General features: G+C 44.4%; 1 protein-coding gene across 3 annotated transcripts in view; it reads right to left on the reverse strand.

Moving 5' to 3' along the window:
• Nucleotides 1-15,563: 15,563 nt before the first annotated feature.
• The window catches only part of PDSS2 (decaprenyl diphosphate synthase subunit 2), a 300,729-nt gene continuing 291,422 nt past the window's right edge, over nt 15,564-24,870 (reverse strand). For all 3 annotated transcript variants that reach the window (XM_050786749.1, XM_050786748.1, XM_050786747.1), the window contains one exon: nt 15,564-17,786. In XM_050786749.1, the coding sequence (XP_050642706.1) occupies nt 17,628-17,786 (159 nt within the window). In that variant the 3' untranslated portion in view covers nt 15,564-17,627. The remainder of the gene's footprint in view (nt 17,787-24,870) is intronic.

Consider the following 24,870-nt stretch of genomic DNA (forward strand, 5'->3'; position numbering starts at 1 on the left):
TGCTGGGATTACAGGCGTGAGCCACCGCGCCCGGCCCTGTCTTCTATGTTCAAAGAAGTCTCTAGACCTATTTTATAACCTGTATTCTTCTGACTAGAGTTTGCAAACCAGGGTTCCTTTACTATTTACAAGCAAATAAAATAGTTTACTTGCTTGCTTCATTTTTATAAAAGCACATTTCCTTTAACAGCATTTATCGAATGGCGCCCTCTGTGATACACGCAGTGACTGGTGCCTTCAGGCAGTTAGCAGTTATTCTTTACTAGTAAGCACGACTGTCCAATTCCACAAGAAAGGAAGAAAAAACTTGGAGAATTTGCCTCATCACACCTGAAAGATAAGCTAGGATTTGAGGGTTTTTTTGTTTTTTTTTTTTTGAGATAGAGTCTCGCTCTGTTGCCCAGGCTAGAGTGCAGTGGCTGGATCTCTGCTTACTGCAACCTCCATCTCCCAGGCTCAAGTGATTCTTGTGCTTCAGCCTCCCAAGTAGCTGGAACTACAGGTGCACGCCACCACGCCCAGCTAATTTCTATATTTTTTGTAGAGACGGGGTTTTACCATGTTGGCCAGGCTGGTCTCAAAATCCTGGCCTCAAGCGATCTACCTACCTCCCAAAGTGCTGGGATTACACGCGTGAGCCACCACACCCAGCCAAGAAGCTAGGATTTGAACCCCGATCTGTTTATTCTGTTGGTTATCTTCCACTGTTTTCAAAGAGAATCCGATCCCAAGAAGCCCACAGTATAGCGGGAAAGACACAAATAATCTCATTGTATGGTTTACCTTTGTATCCAAGGCAGTGCTATGCACATAGTAGTAACACTTAATAAATATCAATGAAAAGAAGGCATGAACTTATCCCGGTTTCTTACTTCTTTTTCTGTTTTTTGTTTATTTGTTTTGCTTTTTTAGACAAGAGTCTCACTCTGTCACGCAGGCTGGAGTGCAGTGGCGTGATCTCAGCTCACTATAACCTCCGCCTACAGCCTCCCAAGTAGTTGGGGCTACAGGCACGTGCCACCATGCCCAGCTAATTTTGTTTGTATTTTTAGTAGAGATGGGGTTTCACTGTGTTAGCCAGGATGGTCTCGATCTCCTGACCTAGTGATCCGCCCGCCTTGGCCTCCTGAAGTGCTGGGATTATAGGCGTGAGCCACTGCGCCTGGCCTCTTATTTTTCTATTGATGGTTTCTAAGTCAGGGGAATCACAATCTGGTAAGATAAAGCAGCAAAGAGGATTGTTAAGGAAACACAAATTTGGAGACAAAATAGAAAAAGCCTATGTCACACAGTGATTTTCTTCCTCTGCACAGCCACTGTAACACGTCATCAGTCATTTTGCAAAAACGTCCATTATAAACCAGGGCTACTTTCATTTTGTATGCTTTATCTTTCTAATGTATTTAATAAAAAGCCATTAAGGAATACAAAAATATAATTTTAGCATTATTTTCTCCTTCCTGTACTCAGTTTGATAATGCTGATGTTGAACATAATGGAGCAAGCAACTATATGTAACTGTAGAAATTATTGCTAGGAATTTGCATATGAAATACACACCTTTTACTGCCTTTAGTTGGCTTTGTTAACCAGGTTATAAATAGTACAGTTGACATACCAGAAATGGAAAGCACTTTTTGATGAGCACAGGCTATGAATGGAAGAAGTGTTCAAACACAGTGTTTAATTTGGAAAGCTTTCATTAGAACTAGCTACAGGGGAAAGTGGTTTATTTCCTAATCATAGCCTTGCTTAAGAATTCAATCATATAGAAAGACTTATGGAAAAGCTTTCTAAAAACAGACATTTATGCTACAATTTGGGTAAACAAGTGATACATCTAGTTTATAAACATATGTTGATGGTGTTGGTGGTCACTTTTAAGAAAATTGAACTTTGGGAGGTCGAGGCGGGTGGATCACAAGGTCAGGAGATCAAGACCATCCTGACCAACATGGTGAAACCCCGTCTGTACTAAAAATACAAAACTTAGTCGGGCGTGGGGGCATGCGCCTGTAGTCCCAGCTACTAGGGAGGCTGTGGCAGGAGAATTGCTTGAACCCGGGAGGCGGAGGCTGCAGTGAGCTGAGATTGTGCCACTGCACTCCAGCCTGGGCGACAGAGGGAGACTCCGTCTCAGTTAAAAAAAAAAAAAAAAAGGAAAAAGAAAATTGAGCAGTTTGGATTAAATAATTTCCCTCTGTATATATGTGGAGAGGCAAAGGAAGTCATAGGACTAAGATATAAAATTGGTAAGTGCAGTTTATATTTATACCACTTTGAAAAGAGAAAGCTCATACTATGTCATTTTGCTGAAATCACATACCGGAATTTGAAATTTTGAAAACTATTTGAAGAACTTTATTGAGCTAGAACAAAAAGATGCCATTCATTTTGACTGCATGAACATAAAAATTATCATTAATAGGGCAGTATTTTTGCTGGTATTTTATATTGCTGGAGGGCAAAAATTCAATAAATGTTACTATGCAGGCTGTTTCAATCATTATAAGGTATGGGCACAAAGGCTGGTGACGACTTTTGTAAATGACAAATATAAAATTTGCAGAAATCATTATATTTTTATAGGATGCAATAATTGGGTTTTCAAGCATTTGTTGTTGTTGTTGTTGTTGTTGTTGTTGTTTTTGCTGTGGCTGTGAAGCAACTATGACACAGATTTAATGCTGCTACTCATCCGGATGACAGTAGAGGTGAGGGGACTAGGGACGATTTTTTCTTGCCACACATTTGTTTTTAGCCATCTATATTTGCCTCAGTGTCCTGATACCATGGCGATAACTTAGCAACAGCTAGATACAAATTAAGGTAATCTGTCATACCAGCCTCTGATCATCAAAAGTTGGGAGGTAGGACACCGGAAGGAAAAATATAGATGTTTAATGGTTTAAGAAAAAAGCAGCTTGACCTCTCTACTACCTGCTCTTGTGCATTCTTCACCTCACTTTCATATATATCTGAAAAAAGAGATGAGAATCTAAAAAAATTCCCAACCAACCCCAGTGTTAAAATTAATTAGATAAAACAAAATTTAAAGCTTTCTTAAATAGGGGAAAACCAATACACGTTAACCTTTCTTGAATAGGAACTAATAATGACCACAAAGATACATAAAAAGTGCAGTTGCATGGTCTTGGCTCACTGAAACCTCTACCTCCCGGGTTTAAGCGATTCTCCTATGTCAGCCTCCCGAGTAGCTGGGATTACAGGCACACCCCACCATGCCAGCTAATTTCTGTATTTTTAGTAGAGATGGGGTTTCACCATGTTGGCCAGGGTGGTCTCGAACTCCTGACCTCAGGTCATCGTCCAGCCTCAGCCTCCCAAAGTGTTGGGATTACAGGCGTGAGCCACCATGCCCGGCCCGTAAAAAGTGTTTTGCAAAGACATTTCAAAGGGATTTTTCCATACTAATGGACATTCAATTTTTGTTGATAGTTGTTAGGAGGACAAAGTCACATAAAATATAAATACCTTTGAACTAGCAGACTTGTATGACATAATGGATTATGCCATTTTAAAAGTCAACATACTATATAATGCCTTTCACTATCTTTATCATAATTTATATGCAAATCAGAGAAAGTAAAATAATATAAAAGGAAGAATATAACATTTGGAAAGTAAATAAAATCTTGGTTTTCAGGGCTATTGATTTTATTTCAAATACTCACCTATAAAATGGTAAAATACAGCCAGGCGTGGTGGCTCACGCTTGTAATCCCAGCACTTTGGGAGGCCGAGGTGGGCGGATCACTTGAGGACAGGAGTTCAAGACCAGCCTGGCCAACATGGTGAAACCCCGTCTCTACTAGTTGAACAGAGATGGCTGCCTAACTTGTGTGCTGGCTCAGATATGTGAATAGTGGCTCCCTGGAGTGCTGTGTTGAAGATTCTGAGGCTGAGTGCAGGGGCCCACGCCTACAATCCTAGCACTTTCGGAGGCCAAGGGGGGACGCTTGAGCCCAGGAGTTTGAGACCAGCCTGGGTGCCATAGGGAGACCCTCCATCTCAAATAAATAAAAAAATAAAGAGAGGATTCTGAGGGTTGGTAGGAAAAGGGCTGTGAATGATGAGTAAATGTCTGCTAGGACTGGGAGGGAACCTAGAGGGTAAAAGACTTGTTAAGTGAAATGGTGGGGGCGATGGATAGGAGGGAGGGTGAGCCCAGAGCACCCAAATATACTTCAAATTTATTTTGTCTTACATTTGATATTAAAATGAATGTGAATCTTATGTTCAACTCCATAATATATATTTGGAATGCCATAAAAGTTTTGAAAAATCATTTGTAGTTAAAGTACCTAATTTTAACTTTGTGGAAGAAAAATGTTGCTAGACAATGCACACGCCCCTTTTGTGGCCTCCACAGCACCCGGCAGGCTGCTGCATATCCTTAGGGTCTCTAGACCCCATTTAGTGAAGCCCACACCTAGGGAATCACAGAAATAAAAATGTTTAAATCTGTGTATGATAATGTAAGTTTCAGAGTTTCAGAGAAGTAACTTTTTATTTTTTTTGGAGATGGGGTCTTGTTCTGTCACCCAGGCTGGAGTGCAGTGGCACAATCTTGCCTCAATCTCTGCCTCCCAGCTCAAGTGATTCTCCTGCGTCAGCCTCCCGAGTAGCTGGGACTACAGGCGCGTGCCACCACACCTGGCTACTTTTTGTATTTTTAGTAGAGACGGGGTTTCATCATGTTGGCCAGGCTGGTCTCGAACTCCTGACCTCAGGTGATCCGCCTGCCTTGGCCTCCCAAAGTGCTGGGATTACAGGTGTGAGCCACTGCGCCTGGCCCAGAGAAGTAACTGGATTGTCAATGGCAGAGCTGGGATTTGAAGAGTGCAACTCCCACCCATTATGTTTTGTTTGTTTTTAGAGATGGGGTCTCATGTTGCCCAGGCAGATTTTGAACTGCCTCAAGTGATCCTCCCACCTTGGCCCCCTAAAGTGTTGGGATCACAGGCATGAGTCACCATGCCTGGCCAGAGACTAATTTCTTAACAAAGACTGTCTATATTCTTCCAAAGTCCAGTACCAGGGTTCCTTGAGATTCAGGATTTGGCATTAAATTAATGATCTGAAAAAGGACTTTGTGGCCACAGAGGACCATATAGTAACTATTAAGTTGGCAATTTCAGTATTGTTGTTAAAAATAACAGTTTCTGTTTGGGGTGATGAAAAAGTGTTAGAAACAGATAGTGATGATGGTTGCACAACAGTGTGAATGTAGTTAATGCCACTGATTGTACACTTAAAATAACAGAAATTGATCATTTATGCTATATATATTTTACCACAATAAAAAAAGTAAAAAAGTAAAAAATGGGCCGGGCGCGGTGGCTCAAGCCTGTAATCCCAGCACTTTGGGAGGCCAAGACGGGTGGATCACGAGGTCAGGAGATCGAGACCATCCTGGCTAACACGGTGAAACCCCGTCTCTACTAAAAAATACAAAAAACAAAACAAAACAAAAAAAACTAGCTGGGCGAGGTGGTGGGCGCCTGTAGTCCCAGCTACTCGGGAGGCTGAGGCAGGAGAATGGCGTGGACCCGGGAGGCGGAGCTTGCAGTGAGCTGAGATCCGGCCACTGCACTCCAGCCTGGGAGACAGAGCGAGACTCCGTCTCAAAAAAAAAAAAAAAAAAAAAAAAAAAAAAAAAAAGATGGATAATGGAAAATTAGATTAATTAAGGTAACAATTTTCCGGCCGGGCGCGGTGGCTCACGCCTGTAATCCCAGCACTTTGGGAGGCCGAGGCGGGCGGATCACAAGGTCAGGAGATCGAAACCACGGTGAAACCCCGTCTCTACTAAAAAAATACAAAAAATTAGCCGGGCGCGGTTGTGGGCGCCTGTAGTCCCAGCTACTCGGGAGGCTGAGGCAGGAGAATGGCGTGAACCCGGGAGGCGGAGCTTGCAGTGAGCCGAGATCGCGCCACTGCACTCCAGCCTGGGCTGGGCGACAGAGCGAGACTCCGTCTCAAAAAAAAAAAAAAAAAAAAAAAAAAAAAAAACAACAACAACAAAAAAAAACAATTTTCCAAAATTTGATCTATATATTGAATCCCTACCAAAATCCCAAAATACCAGCAGGCTCCTTTTTTTTTTTTTTTTTTTTTTTTTTTTTGTACAAATTGACAAGATTGACAAGCTGATGACAAGATTGACAAGCTGATCCCAAAATTTTTATGGAACTGCAAAGAATCCAAACTAGCCAAAACAATCTTGAAAAAATTCTCTAGTGGGAGATCTGAGTAAGACTGATAGATTGTATCAATGTCAACATCCTGGTTGGAATATCACATTACAGTTTTGCAACATGTTACCATTGGGTGAAACTGTAAAGGGTACTGTATTATTTCTTTCGTCTTCTTTTTTTTTTGTTTGAAACAGTCTTGCTCTGTTGCCCAGGTGGGAGTGCCTCTGCCTCAGCCTAGAGAGTAGCTGGGATTATAGGCGTGCACCACCAAGCCCGGCAAATTTTTGTATTTAAGTAGAGACCAGGTTTCACCATGTTGGTCAGGCTCGTCTCAAACTCCAGACCTCAAGTGATCCTCCTGCCTCAGCCTCCCAAAGTGTTGACATTACAGGCATGAGCCACTGTGCCTGGCCTTTTTTTTTTTTTTTTTTTTTTTTTTTTTGAGACGGAGTCTAGCTCTGTCACCCAGGCTGGAGTGCAGTGGCCAGATCTCAGCTCACTGCAAGCTCCGCCTCCCAGGTTTACGCCATTCTCCTGCCTCAGCCTCCCGAGTAGCTGGGACTACAGGCGCCCGCCACCTCGCCCGGCTAGTTTTTTTTTTTTGTATTTTTAGTAGAGACGGGGTTTCACCGTGTTAGCCAGGATGGTCTCGATCTCATGACCTCGTGATCCGCCCGTCTCGGCCTCCCAAAGTGCTGGGATTACAGGCTTGAGCCACCGCGCCCGGCCAACCTGGCCTTTTTTTTTTTTTTTTTTTGAGACAGGGATTTACTCCCTTGTTCAGGCTGGAGTGCAGTGGTGTGATCTCGGCTCACTGCAACTTCTGCCTCCCGGTTTCAAGCGATTCTTCTGCCTCAGCCTCCCGAGTAGCTGGGATTATAGGTATGTGCCATCATGCCTGGCTAATTTTTGCATTTTTAGTAGAGATGGCGTTTCACCATGTTGGCCAGGCTGGTTTTGAACTCCTGACCTCAAGTGATCCAACACGCCTGGCTGGACTACAGGCAATTTCTAAAACATTAAACACAAATGTATCATATGACCCAGCAATCTTACTCCTGGAGATCTACTCAAGAGAAATAAAAACATTTTTCTGCACAAAGACTTGAATGTTCACACCAGCATTATTCAGAATAGGTAAAAGAAGCAATCCACATGCCAATCAACTGGCCAATATATCTTATATCCATACAATGGAATACTATTTAGCAATAAAAAGGGAGGAAATAATGATACACGCTACAACACGGATAAAACTCAAATACGTTATGCTAAGTGATAGAAAGCTAGATGCAAAAGACTACGTATTCTATAATTCTATTTATAAATAATGTCCAGAAAAGACAAATCTATAGAGACAGAGGGTAGATTGGTGGCTGAACAGAATTAAAGGTGGGAGTAGGGGTTGACTACAAATGGACACAAAGGATCTTTTTCTTTTTTTTTTAATTTTTATTTTTTTAGAGATGGGATCTCACTATGCTGCCCAAGCTGGTCTTGAACTCCTGAACCCAAGTGATCCTCCCATCTTGGCCTCCTAAAGTGCTGTAATTACAGGCGTGAGCCACCATGCCTGGTCTCTTTTTGTTTTGAAACTGGATTGTGGTGATACTTGCACAACTTTGTAAATTTATCAAAACATTGAATTGTACAATTAAAATAGGTGAATTTTATGGTGTGTAAATTATACTTCAATACAGCTTTTTGTTTGTTTGTTTGTTTTTTTGAGATGGAGTCTCACTCTGTCGCCCTGACTGGAGTGCAGTGGTGCAATCTTGGCTTACTGCAAGCTCCGCCTCCCGGGTTCACACCATTTTCCTGCCTCAGCCTCCCGAGTTACTGGGACTACAGGCGCCCGCCACCATGCCCATGCCCGGCTAATTTTTTGTATTTTTAGTAGAGACGGGGTTTCACTGTGTTAGCCAGGATGGTCTCGATCTCCTGACCTCGTGATCAGCCCACCTCGACCTCCCAAAGTGCTGGGATTACAGGCGTGAGCCACTGCGCCCGGCCCTAATACAGCTATTTTTAAAAAAGAATGCAATTAAAGCAATTCTAATCCTCAAAAAAAATAGGAAGAAAGGAAAGAAAATCATGGTATAGAACTGCCTAAATAACTAGAAATTAGGAAGCTCACAACAAATTGGTCATACTCTATATATGTCAGTGGATTTAAGTTAGGAATATTCTTCTATCTGTAGTGGCCTTAAACCTAGCCCTTCAGAGCTCTGATGCAAGGTGGGGTGAGCTAAAGGAGGGGTACATTCCACTATTAGTTCTGGCCTCTTACCAGGGGACACCTCTTGTTAAATCACCTTTAGAAGTCTGTAATCTCCCTAATGGAAAGCCAGGACCCATTCTGAAAGAATAAAACAGTTAATATAAGGGATCAGGACTGAAGGTGGGAGAAGAGAAAGAGGTAAATGATTATCTTGTTAGAGTGCTTTGTGTTTTTAAAAGACAGTGCAAATAACTTTATTATTAATAAAACATAGTTAACAATAATGGAAACTATTAATAATAATAAAATGTGCCCCTCAATTCAATTCAAGCCTTTATCATTAAAAAAAAAAAATGGCAATGTTGGGTAGGCCGGCCATGGTGGCTCCTGTCTGTAATCCCAGCACTTTGGGAGGCGGAGGTGGGAGGATAGCTTGAGGTCAGGAGTTTTAGATAAGCCTGGCCAACATGGTAAAACCCTGTCTCTACTAAAACTACAAAAAATTAGGCAGTTGTGGTGATTCGCACCTGTAATCCTAGCTCCTCAGGAGGCTGAGGCAGGAGAATCACTTGAACCTGGGAGGCAGAGGTTGCAGTGAGCCAAGATCCTGGCAGTGTACTCCAGCCTGGGTGACAGAGCAAGACTCCATCTCAAAAATAAAAATAAAAATAAATTACAGGCTGGGTGTGGTGGCTCACACCTGTAATCCCAGCATTTTGAGAGGCTGAGGCGGAGAATCATTTGAAAGGTCAGGACTTCGAGACCAGCCTGACCAACATGGTGAAACTTTGTCTCTACTGAAAAAAAAAAAAAAAAAAAAAAAAAAATTAGCCAGACGTGGTGGCACGTGCCTGTAATCCCAGCTACTTGGGGGGCTGAGACACTAGAATCACTTGAACCTGGGAGGCAGAGGTTGCAGTGAGCTGAGATTGTGCCACTGCACTCCAGTCTGGGTGACAGAATGAGACTGTGTCTCAACATAATAATAATAATAATAATAATGAAAATAAAAATTACAATGCTGGCAGGGCCCAGAGGCTCATGGCTATAATCCCAGTGCTTTGGAAAGCTGAGGCAGGAGGATTGCTTGAAGCCAGGAATTCAAGACCAGCCTGGGCAACAAAGTAAGACCCTGTCTCTACAAAAAAATAAAAATAAAAAAATTAGCTAGGCAGGGTGGTTTATGCTTGTACTTCTAGCTACTCCGAAGTTATTCAGCTATATCAAATGAATTAAAAACAAGCCAACTCAATCGATCACTGACTGTGCTTTGGTGAAGGTGTGGCAAGTCTTCTCCAGATTGATAAAAAGTCCTTACAGATTCTAAAGACAATTCTTGGAGTTTCTATTCGTCATAACAACAGGATTTCAAAGTGTGAAAACAAATGAATAGGCAGGAAAGGATCTTCCTAAAACTAATAACTCCAAGAAGGCGTCTGAAGAGTTTTCTGAAAAGCAAGGTTCTCCTTATTATTGATGAACCTGCTGATTAGCTGGAGTCTTACAAAAAAAAAAAAAAGTGGCCGGGCACAGTGACTCACACCTGTAATCCCAGCTCTTTGGGAGGCCGAGGTGGGTGGATCACGAAGTCAGGAGTTCAAAACCAGCCTGGTCAACATGGTGAAACCCTGTCTCTACTAAAGATAAAAAAAAAAAAATTAGCTGGGCATGGTGGCACATGCTTATAATCCCAGCTACTTGGGTGGCTGAGGCAGGGGAATCTCTCGAACTCAGGAGACAGAGGTTGCAGTGAGCTGAGATCGCACCATTGCACTCCAACCTGGGCGACAGGGTGAGACTCCATTTCAAAAAAAAAGTATATATATGTGTGTGTATATATAGTGTGTATATATATATACACGATATGTGTGTGTGTATATATAGTGTATAGATACACACTATACACACTATATATGTGTATATATAGTGTTATATATACACATATGTATGTGTGTGTATATATATATATACACTTTGGCTGCAATTTTGTTGACTAAACACAAGTTCCCCTTAGGGCGGAAAGGAAGGATAAAGGTGGAAAACAATATAAATGTATTTATTCCCACTAAACTGTACACTTAAAAATGGTAAATCTGGCGTGGTGGCACATTTCTCTAATCCCAGCTACTGGGGAGGCTAAGGCAGAAGAATTGCTTGAACCCAGGAGGTGGAGGTTGCAGTGAGCCAAGATCGCACTATTGCACTCCAGCCTGGGCAACAAGAGTGAAACTCTGTTTCAGAAAAAAAAAAAAAAAAAAAGGTAAATTTATATGTACATTTTACCAAAATTAAAAAAAGATACCACAAGAAAACTCAAAAAACAAAAACCACAAGCTCCCAAGCCTGCTCATTCATTTTATTTATTTATTTTTTTGAGACAGAGTCTCACTTTGTCGCCCAGGCTGGAGTGCAGTGGTGTGATCTCAGCTCACTGCAACCTCCACCCCTGGGTTCAAGCAATTCTCCTGCCTCAGCCTCGGGTTCAAGCAATTCTCCTGCCTCAGCCTCCCGAGTAGCTGGGACTACAGGCACACGCCACCACGCCTGGTAATTTTTGTACTTTTAGTAGAGACAGGGTTTCACCACATTGGCCCAGTGGATCTCAAACTCCTGACCTCAGGCGATCCGCCCGCCTTGGTCTCCCAAAGTGCTGGGATTATAGGTGTGAGCCATCACGCGTGGCCTAAAACCTGCTTATTTAAAACACCTTTGGTATAGCCATTTGTCAAGTTTTGAAAGGAGATCATTGAGGATTATTCAGGTTACTTTCTGGTTACTGGAGTTCGATGTGACCAGAAAAAAGTCCTACATCTTTTTGGAACATTTTGCATTAACGTATGCGTCTTTTAGCCCAAGTTTGTAGGTGTCACCCGCATCTTGGGCCACAGAATAATATTGTCATAGATAAGATAGACACTGGAGAATGAAATCCTGGACCAGGCAAACTGTCACTGATCATTTATTTTTAGGTGTGACTGGATAGCCACATTATATAAGCAAGAGAACCCAAGAGAATTTGGTGTTATCAAGTAAAATATACAAGGTTGGCTGGGCATGGTGGCTTTGGGAGGCCGAGGCAGGCAGATCACGAGGTCAGAAGATTGAGACCATCCTGGCTAACACAGTGAAACCCCATCTCTACTAAAAAATACAAAAAAATGGCCGGGCACGGTGGCTCAAGCCTGTAATCCCAGCACTTTGGGAGGCCGAGACGGGTGGATCACGAGGTCAGGAGATCGAGACCATCCTGGCTAACACGGTGAAACCCCGTCTCTACTAAGAAATACAAAAAAAACTAGCCGGGCGAGGTGGCGGGCGCCTGTAGTCCCAGCTACTTGGGAGGCTGAGGCTGGAAAATAGTGTGAACCTGGGAGCAGGAGCTTGCAGTGAGCCGAGACTGCACCACTGCACTCCAGCCTGGGCGACAGAGCAAGACTCTGTCTCAAAAAACAAACAAACAACAAAACCCCCCCCCAAAAAAAACTTTACAAGGTTAATGCATTTAATGATAGTCATAATCTGTATCTTCCTTCAAAGTAATGATGAATGGTAAACAGCTCACTATCTAATGAATAATTGATATTGTTCTTTTTTTTTTGTTTTTTTTGAGACGGAGTGTTGCTCTTTTGCCCAGGCTGGAGTGCAGTGGCACAATCTCAGCTCACTGTAAGTTCCGCCTCCCAGGTTCACACCATTCTCCTGCCTCAGCCTCCCGAGTAGCTGGGACTACAGGTGCCCGCCACCACGCCCGGCTAATTTTTTTTTGTGTGTGTATTTTTAGTAGAGACGGGGTTTCACCATCTCTACTCTAGCCAGGATGGTCTTGATCTCCTGACCTTGTGATCCACCCGTCTCGGCCTCCCAAAGTGCTGGAGTGCAGTGGCACAATCTCTGCTCACTGCAACCTCTGCCTCCTGGGTTCCAGCAAGTCTCCTGCCTCAGCCTCCCGAGTAGCCTGCCACAGCACCGTGCCTGGCTAATTTTTCATATTTGTAGTAGAGACGGGGTTTTACCATATTGGCCAGGCTGGTCTTGAACTCCTGACCTCGTGATCCGCCTGCCTCGGCCTCCCAAAGTGCTAGGATTACAGGTGTGAGCCACCACATCTGGCTTGATATTGTTCTTATGTCAGAGAACAATTTTTCTTAGTTGGAGAATTTAAAAGAAGAGGACTTAGTGGGCCAGGAAACTGCTTTGTCAAACTGTTTCTGGGGAGACAGAATTGAAATGTTTAGAAAAGTATGGCTCTAGGGGTGGGAATAAGAAAGAGTAGTCAGAGAAGAAGACTCTGAACTGGCCGGGCATGGTGGCTCACACCTGTAATGCCAGCACTCTGGGAGGAGTTTGAGACCAGCCTGGCCAATGTGGTGAACTCCATCTCTACTAAAAATGCAAAAAGTTAGCTGGGCGTGGTGGTGGGTGCCTGTAATCCCAGCTACTTGGGAGGCTGAGGTAGGAGAATTGCTTGAACCCAGGAGACGGAGGTTGCAGTAAGCCGAGATTGTGCCACTGCACTCCAGCCTGGGTGACAGAGCAAGACTCTGTCTCAGAAAGACAAAAAAAAGAAGACTCTGAACTGAGGTGGTCACAGGCACCCAGGGACAGGCTGCAACATGAAATGCTACAGCAAGCACAGGGGAGAGTGCAGGGCCACTGCTAGCGCTACTCACAAATTCCAGTGAGGACACCAGCAGTGAATTTTGTTTTTTGGTTTTTGAGATGGAGTTTTGCTCTTGGTGCCTAGGCCATAGTGCAATGGTCTGATCTCGGCTTACTGCAACCTCCACCTCCCAGGTTCCAGCCATTTTCCTGCCTCAGCCTCCCAAGTAGCTGGGATTACAGGTATGAGCCACCATGCCTGGCTAATTTTGTTTTTTTTTTTTTTTTTTTTTTTTTTTGAGACGGAGTCTCGCTCTGTCGCCCAGGCTGGGGTGCAGTGGCCGGATCTCAGCTCACTGCAAGCTCTGCCTCCCGAGTTTACACCATTCTCCTGCCCCAGCCTCCCGAGTAGCTGGGACTACAGGCACCCGCCACCTCGCCCAGCTAGTTTTTTGTATTTTTTAGTAGAGACGGGGTTTCACCGTGTTAGCCAGGATGGTCTCGATCTCCTGACCTCGTGATCCACCCGTCTCGGCCTCCCAAAGTGCTGGGATTACAGGCTTGAGCCACCGCGCCCAGCCTAATTTTGTATTTTTAGTAGAGATGAGGTTTCTCCATGTTGGTCAGGTTGGTCTCGAACTCCTGACCTCAGGTGATCTGCCGGCCTCAGCTTCCCAAAGTGCTGGGGTTACAGGCGTGAGCCACCACACCTGGCAGCTGTGAACTTTTGAGAAGCCTTATCAGTAGAGCAGTGCAGCAAGAGGCCTGATGCATTTGTTCAGCAAGTATTCTTTGAGTACCTAAAGTGTGGTGCTGTTCTAGATAATGGGGACCTGCTAGTGAATGACCGACTGTAGGAGGTAAGGAGTTAGTAGACTGTAAGAAGGTGTGCTGGTAAAGCTGGGGGAAAAAATGGAGGTGGAAGGATAAACAGGGTGAAGTAAGAAGTTTTATTTTAGGTACAAGGAAAACTGAACACATTCGCAGCCAGCAGAAGAGACAGTGAAGATTCAAGAATAGAGACATGAAGGAGACAGGAGGCAACAGACTTGAAATCTTTGGGGAAAAAAAAAAAAAGAAAGAAAGAAGGAAAGAAAGAGGCACTACTTGGAAACCCTCAGGTGGGAGGTGTGGTGGGAGGACAAACCAGTCAATCAGAGGTAATTTTCTCTGCCAGCTTCTGCATCTGTAAATGGGGGATAATACCTACTTCCTAAGGTGTTTATGAGGGTTAAAACAAGTGAGTATATTTAAGGCCTCTAGCAGAATGCCTGGGACATGGAAGCCTGCACTAATGTAGCCTTTAGTATACTTTTTTTTTTTTTTTTTTTGAGATAGAGTTGTGCTCTTGTTGCCCAGGTTGGAGAGCAATGGCACAATCTTGCCTCACCACAACCTCTGCCTCCCGGGTTCAAGAGATTCTCCTGCCTCAGCCTCCAGAGTAGCTGGGATTACAGGCGTGCGCCACCATGCCCAGCTAATTTTGTATTTTTAGTAGAGATGAGGTTTCTCCGTGTTGGTCAGGCTGGCCTCAAACTCCTGACCTCAAGTGATCTGCCCGCCTCCACCTCCCAAAGTGCTGGGATCCCAGGCGTGAGTCATGGCGCCTGGCCAAGTATACTTAACAAAGAAGAAACGAACAGGAGGAGAGTGCAGGTGAGCTCATGGGCCTGGAGTGAGTCGTGAGTGAGGTTTGCAGGAGCCAACTGGCAATGTGGGGGGTACTAGGCAGAGGAAAGCAGGACAATGGCTAATGAATGAATTCTTCCCTCTAGCAGGAAACTGGGGATGGGGAAAGCTGGAGAGGGGGCCAAGGAGACATTCTAGAGCCATTAATTCTACTTACTGCCTCCATTAGCCACACCCAGGCAGCAGCAGGCTGAGAGGTGTGATTGAGGAATGTCTCAGTGCCCCAAATTTCTCCTTAGGGATTGTCTGAAACTACAAGAACTTCATATGTGCTAAGAAATAAATATCCCTGAAGAAGGGGCAGGGAGAAAGGCTATCGGTCTTGTATTTTGGAGTGAACTAGCCAACTTGTTAAGTTCTGTGAAAGCCTGCCAGGATGCTGAGGAAGTGAGAATTCTGCTAAGTGGGGCCTGAGGAAGGAGGCCAGCCACCCCTGTGGGGGAGGCAGAGCTCTGTCACTCAACAGGCAGCAGGGGGTTACTGCTCCCAGGGATCCAGGAGCCAGGGAGTCAGGATGGCAAGGTATAGGAGATGGGATAAAGGACACAAGAGCAGCTGGGAAGATGACAGGGAGGTAGGAAAGGTCCTGAAGAAAGCAGCAAGGCAGGTGTTGAGACAGAAAAGTCCAGGGTTACATGTCACATCAAGGAGAGTTGTAATCCTTTAGGTCATGCAGCGGCAGCTTGGCAGGAAGCTTGCCATTAAGCTCTCTGCATTCCTTCAAGGCCTCTCTTTGGGTTTCACCTTCCCTCCTCCCTGAACCTCACACAGCATCTTTGCTATTTAGATAGTCAAGAATAGTAAACGTTCAGAAAATAAAACAAACCTGGAAAGACTTTCATGATTATCTTGTTTAATCTCTCTTTTTTTTTTTCACAGTTGACTTTCAGGTCAACTTTTGAATCTCATTTTACAGATGAGAAAATTGAGGCTCAGAGGGAAGTGACTTGTGCAAGGTCATACAGCAAACCAGATGCTAACACAGAATGAGAGTCACCCTAGGATCCTGCCTGGTGCCCTGCAGTGCCCGACCATCTGCTTAGCAAAATGCACCATTTGCTGGAGTTCCTGCACATCCAACCAGCACACCGAACGCAAAGCATGACTCTTCTTTGTGGAAGTTAATGATTAAAACCTAGTCTGATCTAAAGCATCTTATCCATGGTTACTAATTAAGCCAGTTTCAGTGAGAGAAGGCATTTCAAACAGAAGAGTGTTCTCTTAAGCTAAATCTATAGGCCTTAAATTATAGTGGCATAAACTGTACAATTACGATATTTCGAGTACACTTAAAATATTTTATAATACAATACATTAACCTCTGTAGCTTTACATTTTCTCTTCATTGCATGCCACATGTTGGGCCCTGATAAAATGATTTTGTAACTTTTGGGGGAGGGCTTTAACTAAAATAACTTCATTTAGTGTTTGAGTGAACTAGGTAATAAAATCTGTTTGCTGTGTTCGCTGTCTCCAGATAGGGCTGTAATTACACCACATGAGGAAGAAAGGTAGCTGAGTTTCAATCTAGATCATTTATGTAAACTCAGCCTTCTTGTCAACGGTGTTCTCAAATTGCATGAGTGCAAACCTCAAAAATCATCTCCTATGAACCACACAGAGACAGTGTCCGATTGCAGGCCTGTCAGATTGCTTATATTCTTTCTGTAATTGGATGTCTGTGGTTCAAGACCAAAATTTGACATTCTGAGGTTAAAAGAACACTCTCACCAATGAATTCTCTAGTACAAAAATTCTGTTTCTGAAACTCGTAAAAATTAAAGTATTCCTTAAACCAAAGTATTGCAAATGAATACATTTCACTTGAAAAAAGCTCCTTTTTCTTTAAAAAAAAAAAAAAAATTTGGTTCTTTGAAATGTGTTTGAAAAAAATAAAAACTGATCTTCAAGAAAGAAAAACAGAGTATTCCTAATATAACCAATTTAACATTTGATAACATTTTAATCTCCTACTTCAAATATTTGGCAACTTTTCAGCAATTTCTCCAAAAAGACATTATAAAAACCATAAAGCACAAAGTATATTCATACTACATTATAAATCCAGAGACATGGGGCCAGGTGCAGTGGCTCACACCTGTAATCCCAGCACTTTGGGAGGCCAAGGCAGGCGGATCACCTGAGGTCAGCAGTTCGAGACCGGCCTGGCCAACACAGTGAAACCCCATCTCTACTAAAAATACAAAATTAGCCAGGCATGGTGGCAGGTGCCTGTGATTCCAGCTACTCGGGAGGCTGAGGCAGGTGAATCGCTTGAACCCAGGAAGCGGAGGCTGCAGTGAGCCAAAACTGCACCATTTCACTCCAGCCTGGGCAACAAGAGCAAAACTCCATCTTAAAAAAAAAAAAAAAAATCCACAGACATAATTGCAAGAAAACAAATAACACATATTTTTCTTAATCCATTGAACTACTACTCTCCATTATGACAAATTGGTCACTAGTTTTTGATTTGACAGTCCTCCCTGGTTGGTATTGAGAGCGTTTCTCTTGACACCTGCAGCTTCCAGCTTGCTTTGTCCTCTCTAGAAGGAAAACCACAGGCCACCGCCCTGGCGCCATCCCTGGCTCGGTCCAATCAATAAGGACTTATTTCCTGTCCATTTGCTGAGGTCACAGGAGCGAATCTCATTAATTATTTCTGCGACTGCAGCCTCAAGTGTGCTTCTGGCGTGACAAGTGAAAACTGCTTGACCTTTTTTTCTTCTAATTTTGTTTGTAGCAGTTCCAAAAAGCAAGCAGAACTCATTTAGCAACGTGATAAAAGGAAGGAAAAATGCATATGTTTTAAAAGTCATTAATGCTTCATGAAAGCTCTCCCCATCACCTCATTCCCTAGGATTTTCAGCTAACAATAGTGTCTTTTTAATTTGATGTCATGAAAATCTGGTCACAGCAAACACAATGTTTTCTAAAGCAGATCTGGCCTCCGAGGGAGGAAAGCTCTCCAGGGCCTCCAGTGCCTTGTTTCCATGGTAACGACACAGGTCAATAGCTGAAGTCACACCTTTGCCAGCTTTGATTCTTTCTCGCAACTGTTAAGAAACAAATGCACGATAAAAGTCAGTTTTAAAGGTACACCGTAAGCACCACAATTAAATTGGGGAGGGGGGATGGAAAACAAAGAAAGGGAGAAATAGTATAGATCGAGTATTTCTGCTACGTTATTTTCTGGAAAGAGGACCTAATTTCCCAATGATCTTCAGGCACTCATTCCCTAAGGCTGCTTGGTGTCTGTGCTCCAGAGCAGCACAATAGGTTCCAATCAGCCTAATTACACCTCCTCCTGACTCCCATCCCTTAATATCTTGAAATGTGCCATGCTGGGGGATGGCAGTAAGAAGGCGGAGGGCATTTACATCTCTGGCATTTTGAATTCAGCAGGCTGATATTCTTCCCTTTTTTCTTTTTTTTTAAGAGATGGAGTCTCGCTCTGTCTGCCCAGGATGGAGTGCAGTGGTGCGATCTTGGCTTACTGCAACCTCCACCTCCAGGGTTCGAGCAATTCTCCTGCCTTAGCCTCCCAAGTAGCTGGGACTACAGGCATGCGCCACCACACCTAGCTAATTTTTGTATCTTCTTTTTTTTTTTTTTTTTTTTTTTTTGAGACGGAGTCTTGCTGTGTCGCCCAGGCTGGAGTGCAGTGGCGCAATCTCGGCTCACTGCAAGCTCCGCCTCCCGGGTTCACGCCATTCTCCTGCCTCAGCCTCCCGAGTAGCTGGGACTACAGGTGCCCGCCACTGCGCCCGGCTAATTTTTTCTATTTTTTTTTTTTTTTTGAGACGGAGTCTCGCTCTGTCGCCCAGGCTGGAGTGCAGTGGCGCGATCTCGGCTCACTGCAAGCTCCGCCTCCCGAGTTCACGCCATTCTCCTGCCTCAGCCTCCAGAGTAGCTGGGACTACAGGCGCCCACAACCGCGCCCGGCTAATTTTTTGTATTTTTAGTAGAGACGGGGTTTCACCGTGGTCTCGATCTCCTGACCTTGTGATCCGCCCGCCTCGGCCTCCCAAAGTGCTGGGATTACAGGCGTGAGCCACTGCGCCCGGCCTAATTTTTGTATCTTTTTTTTTTTTTTTTTTTTTTGAGACGGAGTCTCGCTGTGTCGCCCAGGCTGGAGTGCAGTGGCCGGATCTCAGCTCACTGCAAGCTCTGCCTCCCGGGTTTTTACGCCATTCTCCTGCCTCAGCCTCCCGAGTAGCCGGGACTACAGGCGCCCGCCACCTCGCCCGGCTAGCTTTTTGTATTTTTTAGTAGAGACGGGGTTTCACCGGGTTAGCCAGGATGGTCTTGATCTCCTGACCTCGTGATCCGCCCGTCTCGGCCTCCCAAAGTGCTGGGATTACAGGCTTGAGCCACCGCGCCCAGCCTAATTTTTGTATCTTTAGTAGAGACAGGGTTTTGCCATGTTGGCCAGGCTGGTCTCGAACTCCTGACCTCAAGTGATCCGCCTGCCTAGGCTGCTCAAAGTGCTGGGATTACAGGCGTGAGCCACTGCACCTGGCCAGCAGCCTGATATTCTTATGTGAGGAAGGCTTCACTACTATCTTAGTTAATAACTTTTTTTAACACCATATGTTGACACACTAGTCCATATGAAAATTCAAGAAAGACACATAGTATTAGATCTGAATGCTTTTTTTTTTTTTTTTTTTTTTTTTTTTTGAGGTGGAGTTGCACTCTGTTGCCAGGCTGGAATGCAGTGGCATGATCTCGGCTCACAGCAACCTTCGTCTCCCGGGTTCAAGTGACTATCCTGCCTCAGCCTCCTAAGTAGCTGGGACTACAGGTGCATGCCACCACGCCCAGCTAATTTTTGTATTTTTGTATTTTTGGTAGAAAAGGGGTTTCGCCATGTTGGCCAGGCTGGTCTAGATCTCTTGACTTCGTGATCCCCCTGCCTCTGCCTCCCAAAGAGCTGGGATTACAGGCATGAGCCACCGTGCCTGGTCTTTTTTGTTTTGTTTTGTTTTGAGACAAAGTTTCGCTCTGTTGCCCAGGCTGGAGTGCAGTGGCGTGATCTTGTCTCATCGCAACCTCCGCCTCCCGGATTCAAGCAATTCTCCTGCCTCAGCCACCTGAGTAGCTGGGATTACAGGCGCCTGCCACCACACTTGGCTAATTTTTGTATTTTTGGTAGAGATGAGGTTTTGCCATGTTGGCCAAGCTGGTCTCCGTCTCCAGACCTCAGGCAATCCACTTGCCTCAGCCTTCCAGAATGCTAGGATTACAGGCGTGAGCCACTGTGCCTGTCCTGAATGCTACATTTTTAAAACTCAAAGCTTTTGTTTAGCTGGGAAGAATGAACTAAAACTCTCTTTGCAAAGAATAATGTCCACTGGGCACAGTGGCTCATGCCTGTAATTCCAGCACTTGGGAGGTTGAGACAGGAGGACTGCTTGAGCCCAGGAGTTCTAGACCAGCTTGGGTTACATAGTGAGACCCCGTCTCTATAAAAAATAAAAAAATTAGCCAAGCATGGTGGTGCACAACTGGAGTCCCAGTTATGTAGAGGGCTATGGTGGAAGGATCACTTGAGCCCAGGAGGTAAAGGCTGCAATGAGCCATCACTACACCACTGCACCACTCTAGCCTGAGCAATGGAGAAAGACCTTGTCTCAAAACATAAATAAATAAATAAAAAGGCTGGGTGCAGTGGCTTACACCTGTAATCCCAGCACTTTGGGAGGCTGAGGTGGGCAGATCACCTGAGGTCAGGAGTTTGAGACCAGCCTGGCCAACATGGTGAAACCCCATCTCTACTAAAAATATAAAATTAGCCAGGTGTGGTGGCGGGCGCCTGTAATTCCAGCTACTTGGGAGGCTGCGACAGAAGAATTGTTTGAACTCGGGAGGCGGAGGTTGTGGTGAGCCAAGATTGTGCCATTGCACTCCAGTCTGCGCAATAAGAGTGAAACTCCATCTCAAAAAAGAAAAAAAAGAATGAATTGCTGACAAATGAAGATGACTTTCAATCCTCTTTGATGATGAAAAAGGACCAATACAATGATTACACTTTAGAGCTGAAAAAGACACACAGAATTAATTATTTGGTCTGCTCACTTTCCACTGCTCCGTTGCCATCTTCTCTTTCTTAGCAAATGCCTCAAATGTCTGGCTAATTCTTTTTATTTTTTGAGACGGAGTCTCACTCTATCACCCAGGCTGGAGTGCAGTGGCGCGATCTCAGCTCACTGCAAGCTCCGCCTCCTGGGTTTACGCCATTCTCCTGCCTCAGCCTCCCGAGTAGCTGGGACTACAGGCGCCCACCACCTCGCCCAGCTAGTTTTTTGTATTTTTAGTAGAGACGGGGTTTCACCGTGTTGGCCAGGATGGTCTCGATCTCCTGACCTCGTGATCTGCCCGTCTCGGCCTCCCAAAGTGCTGGGATTACAGGCGTGAGCCACCACTCCCAGCCTAGGCTAAGAAATTTGTACTTTAGGCCGGGCGCGGTGGCTCAAGCCTGTAATCCCAGCACTTTGGGAGGCCGAGGCGGGTGGATCACGAGGTCAGGAGATCGAGACTATCCTGGCTAACATGGTGAAACCCCGTCTCTACTAAAAATACAAAAAACTAGCCGGGCGTGGTGGCGGGCGCCTGTAGTCTCAGCTACTTGGGAGGCTGAGGTGGGAGAATGGCGTGAACCTGGGAGGCGGAGCTTGCAGTGAGCCGAGATCACGCCACTGCACTCCAGCCTGGGAGACACAGCGAGACTCCGTCTCAAAAAAAAAAAAAAAAAAAGAAATTTGTACTTTAAAAAATTGTTCAATATTTTATTATAAATTATTTTCAAAGTACAGAAAACTTGAACCATGGCTCTAGGCTGAATTTGACCCTGTGTTCTCATAAATGAAGTTTTGCTGGGGAATAACCACATTCATTTGTATGAGCATTGTCCATGGCTCCTTTTGTGCTATAAAGGCAGAGTTGCAGAGTTGCATAGTTGCCCGAGAGGCTGTATGGCCCGCAAAGTGAAAAATATTTACAGTTTGGCCTTTACAGAAAACGTCTGCTGACTCAAGTACTAGTGCTATGAATGACCATAGATTCACTACTTAGATTCAACAATCACAACAATTATTAGTATTTTGTCATTTTTGTTCTATCTGTATGTGTCTGTGTGTGTGTTTCTGATCCATTTGAAAGTAAACTGCAGGTAGTGATATGCTAGTAAATTAGTTCTCTTGGGGGACAAAAGTCCACATTTGCAGATTTTTGTGGTATAAATACTCCCATTATGGCTGATTTCAAGCTGCCAAGGGTGGTGGAGTCACACAATTCTTGAAGATTTAATAACAGCCTGTGAGTCGTTAGGACTTGGTTTGGGCACATCACTGGCTGCAGGATGCTTCACCCTTGTTTTGACATGCATCTCTTAAGAACATTGTCCTACATAAACACAGTACTATTGTCACAGCTAGGAAAGCTAACTAGAAAAACTAATTACAGAATTCCCAGCCGGGCGCAGTGGCTCACGCCTGTAATCCCAGCACTTGGGAGGCCATGAGGGTGGATCACTCGAGGCCAGGAGTTCGAGACCAGCCTGGTCAACATGGTGAAACCCCATCTCTACTAAAAACAAAAATTAGCCGGGTGTGGTGGCGTGCACCTGTAATCCCGGCTACTTGGGAGACTGAGGCAGGAGAATTGCTTGAATACGAGAGGTGGAGGTGGCAGTAAGCCAAGATCATACCACTGCACTCCAGCCTGGGTGACAGAGTAAGTGAGACTGTCTCAAAAAAAAAAAAAAAAAAAAAAGAGAGCATTCCCAATTTATTTTTCATTTGTTCCTCAAGTTTCCAATTTTTAAAAATTTACACGTTTTCTTTTTATTTTGTTGAGAAGTCCCTATTTTTTTTTTTTTTTTTTTTTGAGATGGAGTCTCGTTCTGCCACCCAGGCTAGAGTGCAGTGGTGCAATCTCAGCTCTGCACCTCTGCTTCCTGGGTTCAAGCAATTCTCCTGCCTCAGCCTCCCGAGTAGCTGGGATTACAGGCACATGCCACCGAACCCAGCTAATTTATGTATTTTTAGTAGAGTTGGGGTTTCACCATGTTGACCAGGATGGTCTTGAACTCCTGACCTCAACAGATTCGTCTTCCTTGGCCTCCCAAAGTGCTGGGATTATAGGCATGAGCCACTGTGCCTAGCCCTGATAATTCACTAATATTATCTAATATTTAGTCCAGGTGTAAATTTCTCCAATTGGTTCCAAAATGGCTTTTATTTAACCATATTTTTTAACTATGATAAATCCCAGTTCATAAATCACATTTGTTTGTTATGACACTTTAATCTTTTTTTCTGCTATGACATTGTCATTTTGAAAGACGAGCTTGCACTCCAGAATGTTTTACAAGTTGGTTCTCTATGAACTTTATTCAGCCAGGCTCAACTGAATATCTGATGGTAGCTAATAGGGTATTTAATACTATGATAAAAGGGTAATTCAGATTAGGGCAAAAGAGCAACCAGGAGGACATTACTGAAAGTTACACAGTCCTAGAAGATTTAATTTCTCATACCCAACGATTATTTTACGCTAGTCAATACTCAACTCCAGACTTGGGCTCACAGGGCTTTGCATACCAAGGAACCTGATAGCTTCCATGTGTAAAATGCCCACCAGTAATGACTTAACAGTAATATAATCCTTCATGAAAGGTATTATTCCTCACTGACATCTATAAACTCAAGAATGATCTTGCTCTTTTTTTTTTTTTTTGAGACAGAGTCTTGCTCTGTCACCCAGGCTGGAGTGCAGTGGCACAATTTCAGTTCACTGCAGCCTCAGCGATTCTCCTGCCTCAGCCTCCTGGGTAGCTGGGATTACAGGCGCATGCCACCACACCCAGCTAATTTTTGTATTTTTAGTAGAGACGGGGTTTCACCATGTTGGCCAGGCTGGTCTTGAACTCCTGACCTCAGGTGATACGTCCGCCTCGGCTTCCCAAAGTGTTGGGATTACAGGCGTGAGCCATCACGCCCGCCGATCTTGTTACTTTTAAATAAATGTGACAACAGATACATTAAGCTGGGGTTCCTAAACTTGCCTGGCCATAGACTCATGTGGGGAACTTTAAAATGCAGATGCTTGGGCCTCTAGCCCTGGAGATAGAGTCCATGAGGACTGAAAAAAAGGGTTCTTAGGTCATTCCAATGATTAGCCAGATTTGGGAGTACCTACTCATTAAGGCATGTATTTTGAGTCGCTGTATTTTAAGACAGTTGTGTTGGGTTTATATATATATATACATATATATATATTTTTTTCTGAAACAGCCTCACTCTGACACCCAGGCTGGAGTGCACTGGCACAAACTTGGCTCAGTGCAACCTCCGCCTACTGGGTTCAAGCGATTCTCTTGCCTTAGCCTCCCAGGTAGCTGGGATTACAGGCATGTGCCATGATGCCTGGCTAATTTTTGCATTTTTAGTAGAGATGAGGTTTCACCATATTGGCCAGGCTGGTGTCAAACTCCTGACCTCAAGCGATCCTCTCACCTCGGCCTCCCAAAGTGCTGGGATTACAGGCATAAGCCACCGTGCCTGGCCAGGTTTATACTATTCTAACCATACTTTCAACTGGTTGTCTTTGCAACAATCAAATTAAAACCAACAAGCATTTATTGGACACCTATATAACCTAGGCATTTGGTATATGCTGGAAATACAGACAGGAACACAGTTACTGCCTCCCAGGACCACCTGTTAGGTAGTCACAGGCCTGTAAAACAGAGAGGGTTAAGTAGAACAGTGAAGGAATGGACCCATGACCTTGGTTCTTTTTTGTTCTTTTTTTAAATAAGTCTTTATTTTGGAGACAGGGTCTCATTCTGTCACCTAGGCTGAAGTGCAGTGGCAAGATCATAGTTCACTGTAGCCTCAACCTCCTGGGCTAGAGCCATCCTCCCACTTTAGCCTCCTGAGGAGCTGGGACTACAGGCACGTGCCACCATGCCTGGCTAATTTTTGTAGAGATGGGTTTTGCCATGTTGCCCAGAGGCTGATCTTAAACCCCTGGGATCAAATGATCCTCCTGCCTCAGCCTCCCAAAGTGCTGGGATAACAGGTGTGAACCACCACAACCGGCCATGACCTTAGTTCTAATAGCCATAGATAA

The sequence above is a fragment of the Macaca thibetana genome, chromosome 4 (genome assembly GCF_024542745.1).
Source record: "Macaca thibetana thibetana isolate TM-01 chromosome 4, ASM2454274v1, whole genome shotgun sequence".
NCBI lineage: Eukaryota > Metazoa > Chordata > Mammalia > Primates > Cercopithecidae > Macaca > Macaca thibetana.